Source organism: Pterocles gutturalis, unplaced genomic scaffold (assembly GCF_000699245.1).
Source record: "Pterocles gutturalis isolate BGI_N339 unplaced genomic scaffold, ASM69924v1 scaffold14075, whole genome shotgun sequence".
NCBI classification, from domain to species: domain Eukaryota; kingdom Metazoa; phylum Chordata; class Aves; order Pterocliformes; family Pteroclidae; genus Pterocles; species Pterocles gutturalis.
In genome coordinates, this window is record NW_010146159.1 from 9,775 (window position 1) to 14,134 (window position 4,360).

Here is a 4,360-nt window from a genome sequence, read left to right on the forward strand (position 1 = left end):
AGAAAATTACTAGCAGTAAATGTATATTAAATGCTTATGTTAATATCAAACAATTATCATTCTAAATACTATAGTAATCACATGATGGGTGGAAATGCTTTCTAAGAAAGATTATGCTAATAAAACTAAGAAATCTTCAATGTATTCTTATTTTAATTTTTTTTTATTTATTCAGAAAATAAATGCAAAGCTTCATGATGGAGTGTGTCAGCATTGCAAAGGTATCTTGGAGTGGCGGGTAAAGTTCAGCAAGTACAAACTACTATCAAAACCCAAAAAATGGTGAGTTGAGATACTTTGTGTTATTCACTGATAGTTTAGTTTGTGAACTTTTTGGAAAATGTTCTACTTTTGGAAACTCACAAGTAGTAGCTGATACTATATGGCATTCTCCAAATTTGGAGTCTGCAATGATAATATATAAAAGCAATGTTAAGTTTCTAATACGTTAGTCTTTCATCTTAAACTTTTGAAAAGAAAACACAGTGGAAAAGCAACTGCTTCCCTCTTCACTGTTAAAATGCTTGAACTGTTGACCTGTAAGTTTACAAAACTGCCAGTGTGCCCTTCTGAACAAAAAGTCAAACCTGAACCAGTTTTAACACAATTTTCCAAGGCCTCATTGCAGGCCGGTGCTAGAGGAATCTGCACATCTCTTAACTTTTGTAGTTCACAGGGACTATCTAGTAAAGAAATGAGGAGAGGAAGGCTTTAGTTTTGTGTCATGTCAAAACTCATCAGCAACACTGTTCTCAGTATTACGGAGGCTTCAGGTCCTACCAAATGCGTGCAAAACGCATTTCATTACCTCTTAGCATGTTCTCTCTTTTTGTATATGAAACTATAATCCTAAATATTAAATGTCTATCATTGTTTGCATGCAGTTCTATAATAAGTGTTTTTGGATAAGTACATAACAAAGTTGATAAAGATCTTAAAATAATCTATAGCTTTGTGATAGATTAATTTTCTGAAGTGGATACACTCTGCTTCATTCTTCCTTGCTCAGCTGCAGAGGTCCTTACCTCCATGGCTGCAGACACAGCCAGTGTTTCAACAACAGGATGTTGAACTCAAAGAAACTACAACTGGACTGTGGTGTACGATACAGCCAGCTTTGTCAGAGTAGTTCGCTCTGCATTTGCGTGTAGTTCTCAGTTACATACTTCTGAAATACTTATGAACTGCTTGAAGAGGTTCTGTAAATGTATGTGTGCGGTTCCCTGAATGACTGTATTTTATTTTGATTTTTGGTAGGTTAAAAGGGAAGGATTGTTTGTTCATAGTATATCCCCCACTTGTGAGAAGTTTTACTTTTTCATATGAAACCGTATGCAACAAATATTTTGGTACTAGTAAACAATTTAACCCTTTCACGTAAAAAAAAAAGTTAGAACTCTCACTGGTTCTCAAAGTAGACATTCTGGGTTCTGTTCACCACAGATGAAGTTGCGATTTGTCTTTTTTAACTCTTTCTCAAATGACTTTGTGCATCCTGTTTAAAAACAATGAGCTGTAACAAACCATGGTAGTGGATCTGGTTGTTTTGCCTCTTTTTACCTACCCCAAAGGTAAAAAAGCAGGCAAAAAAGCATGTAAATCAGAGAAGTATTGGAAATAGAAAAAGTGGCATTGTGGACATCTGCTTATGGCAGAATATGTGATGTTTTCTGTCATATTTTTTAACAAGTATATTGGGCAGCAGACTGTTCTAGCTCTACAGGTGGTAGTTTCTAGCCCAGCCTAAATCAGTGCAATGGCTGAGTGGGCTGCTGTTCTGAAAGGACAAGGCTATGAAGATTTTCAATGGGTGAAGATTGTAGGTGAAGCAAACACATTATAGACATTAAAAATGTGCCAATGTGGAAAAAAAATAATTCTTCACATCATAGATGATGGGAACAGTGGACTTCCCTGAACCTCAACTTATTTTTAGTTTTTTAACATCTTCAAAATTGTGATTGTTCATGCAACCACAAATTATCCTTACTTTACTTTTATTTCAAGTATTTAATTATTACAAATTAAACTATTAAAAAAAAAAAACAAATGTCTATCCACCTTGCATTGATAATGCCCCTGTTTCATGGCTGAGAAGAGCTGTAGACATTTTTTAATACTAATGCAACTGAACATAGAAGAAAGAAAAACAAAACAAACTAAGTAGGTATTTCCAGTGATATCTAACTGTAGGTTTTTCTTGGGTGAGAGGGAAGATCAGAAACACTAGGCAGTTCTGACTTTGCTTTTGTCAAAAGTGTCCTACAGCAATTCTTGTGATTTTACAAATTTTTAAGGAATTGGATATGCACATCTTGATGTGCAGACCCTAGATGAATATAGTAGGGAGAAGGTGGTAGTGCTTAAGAGTGGGATTTGAGAAAGCAATTAAAAATTATTTTTCACTAGGTGCTAGTTAGTGCGTCTCCCCTTATAAGGCATACAAAAACACTTTATAATTTAATTCTGTTTTAGCCAAGTCTGCAAATCCACTGTTCAGAACTGTACGCTAAATCTTTCCTGACAGCCTTTTGAGTGCCTGAGGAACAAAGAGTAGCTTTTAGGATAGCTGCATTATGTGGAATATGTAATTCCAGGTTCTGTTCCCCAGAAATACAAGGCTTTGGAAATGTCAGCTGAATGTTAAGCCATAGCATTTTAGAAATAACTAAATCTGTGAAGTTTTATAATATCTTAAAAAAGAATAGAGAAAAACCTCTACATAATTAGGTTGGTTTTTTTCAGAATACGGGTCTATGTAAACTTGTGTTCATGGAAAGGAAAGTCCAGGACTGGCTTTGTTTATACTCTGAGAAGTTCAAGAGCGAGATGTAGTGTCTGAATTGAAAGCTTTTTATTTGTAAATTCATGTTCCTTTTTTTACCTTATTCTTATTTTCTTTTATAGCTAAACAAGGAGAAGAAGTTATGTAGCTTTTAAAGTAAAACTATGTACTGAAATGAATTTGTCACTCTTGTCCTGGTTTCAGCTGGGACAAAATTAACTTTCTTCATAATACCTTGTGTGAGGCTATACTTTGAATTTGTGCTGAGAAGAAGGCTGATAACATCCTGATGTTTATAGTTGCTGTCAGGACAGTCAAGGACTTTTCAGCTTCTCTGCTGTGCCAGTGTCTGCAGGGGCAGGAGAAGCTGGGAGGGAGCACAGCCACAATTACTGGCCTAGGATTTGACCTTAGGTTTAGACTGAGACCCAAACTGGCCAATGGTATATTCCATATCATGCACATCATGCCCAGTATATAGATGGGGATCTGTCTAGAAGTACTCACTCTCTTGCTCTGGGTCATTCTCATGCTCTGGGTTGTCTCCCTCTGGATCACCCCTCTCTCAGGATCATCTCAGTCTCTGAGACACTCAGTCTTTAATCTCTTCTCTGGCATTACAGTTTTGGGACTCTCCCTGCTCTGGGATTGTTAGCTGGGAACAGGCTGAGCCTTGGTCATCGAGTTGTGAGCAATTGCACTGTGTATCACTCATTTGTGTATTTGTATATATTATCATTATTATTATCATATTGTCACCATTATTATCCTCATTGTTATCATTATTATTTTCATTATTATTTTTGATTTGATTATAGTTTAGTTATTAAATTGTTCTTATCTCAACCGACCTCTTTTCCTGTATCCCTTTAATTCTCTTCCCCATCCCGGGAGTGGGAAGGGGAAGTGAGAAGCTGTGTGGTGTTTGCCTCTAGCTAGTTTTAAAATCACAACACATTAAATATAAAAATTCCTAGTTCTATATTTCTTCTTCAGTTCTTGTTTTAGCAATTCTTCCTGAAAAAGTTAAAGGAGAGGGAAGACAGGCAATGACTTTGATAGTGCTGTTTGTTAAAACACCAATTGTTTCACGTGAAACTGGCTTATATGTGTTCCTCTTTTGAAGAGCATCTATGTTGTCTTTGATCACAGAATGTTTAATAAATGTCCACAAATATTTTCTTTAATAATGTTTTCTTTCTCTTCACAGTGTGAAGTGCCTCCAGAAGACTGTAAAAGATCCTTACCATATTATTTGTCGACCATGTGCTGGTAAACTAGAAGTTTGTGCTAAATGTGGAAAGGAAGAAGAAATAGTAATTCCGTAAGTAGCTCATAGGTTGCATTGTTTCAGTACTGCACTGTTTCTTCCCCTTTTATTAAAGCTTTTTTTGAAACCGCCAAGAAGCTGTTACACTTTATGCTGTATTCTGAGTAATCCTGACAACTTTCTTCTGCTGAAACTAGGGGTGAAATGCCTATTGATGCTAGTGGGCCTGGGCCAAAAAAAGTCTTACTTGAATAAGATGCTTTATTTTAATACCAAAGGGTAAATTGCATATATATATATATATA

The 4,360-nt window shown here is 35.8% G+C and overlaps 1 protein-coding gene across 1 annotated transcript; it reads left to right on the forward strand.

The window, feature by feature from the left end:
- Positions 1-175: 175 nt before the first annotated feature.
- Positions 176-4,109, forward strand: LOC104470649 (chromosome unknown open reading frame, human C9orf85; the record flags this gene model as incomplete). The annotated part of the gene is made up of 2 exons (XM_010085645.1): positions 176-282; positions 3,996-4,109. Coding segments are annotated over 2 exons (221 nt in total), but the record flags the coding sequence as incomplete, so codon positions are not given.
- Positions 4,110-4,360: the final 251 nt, after the last annotated feature.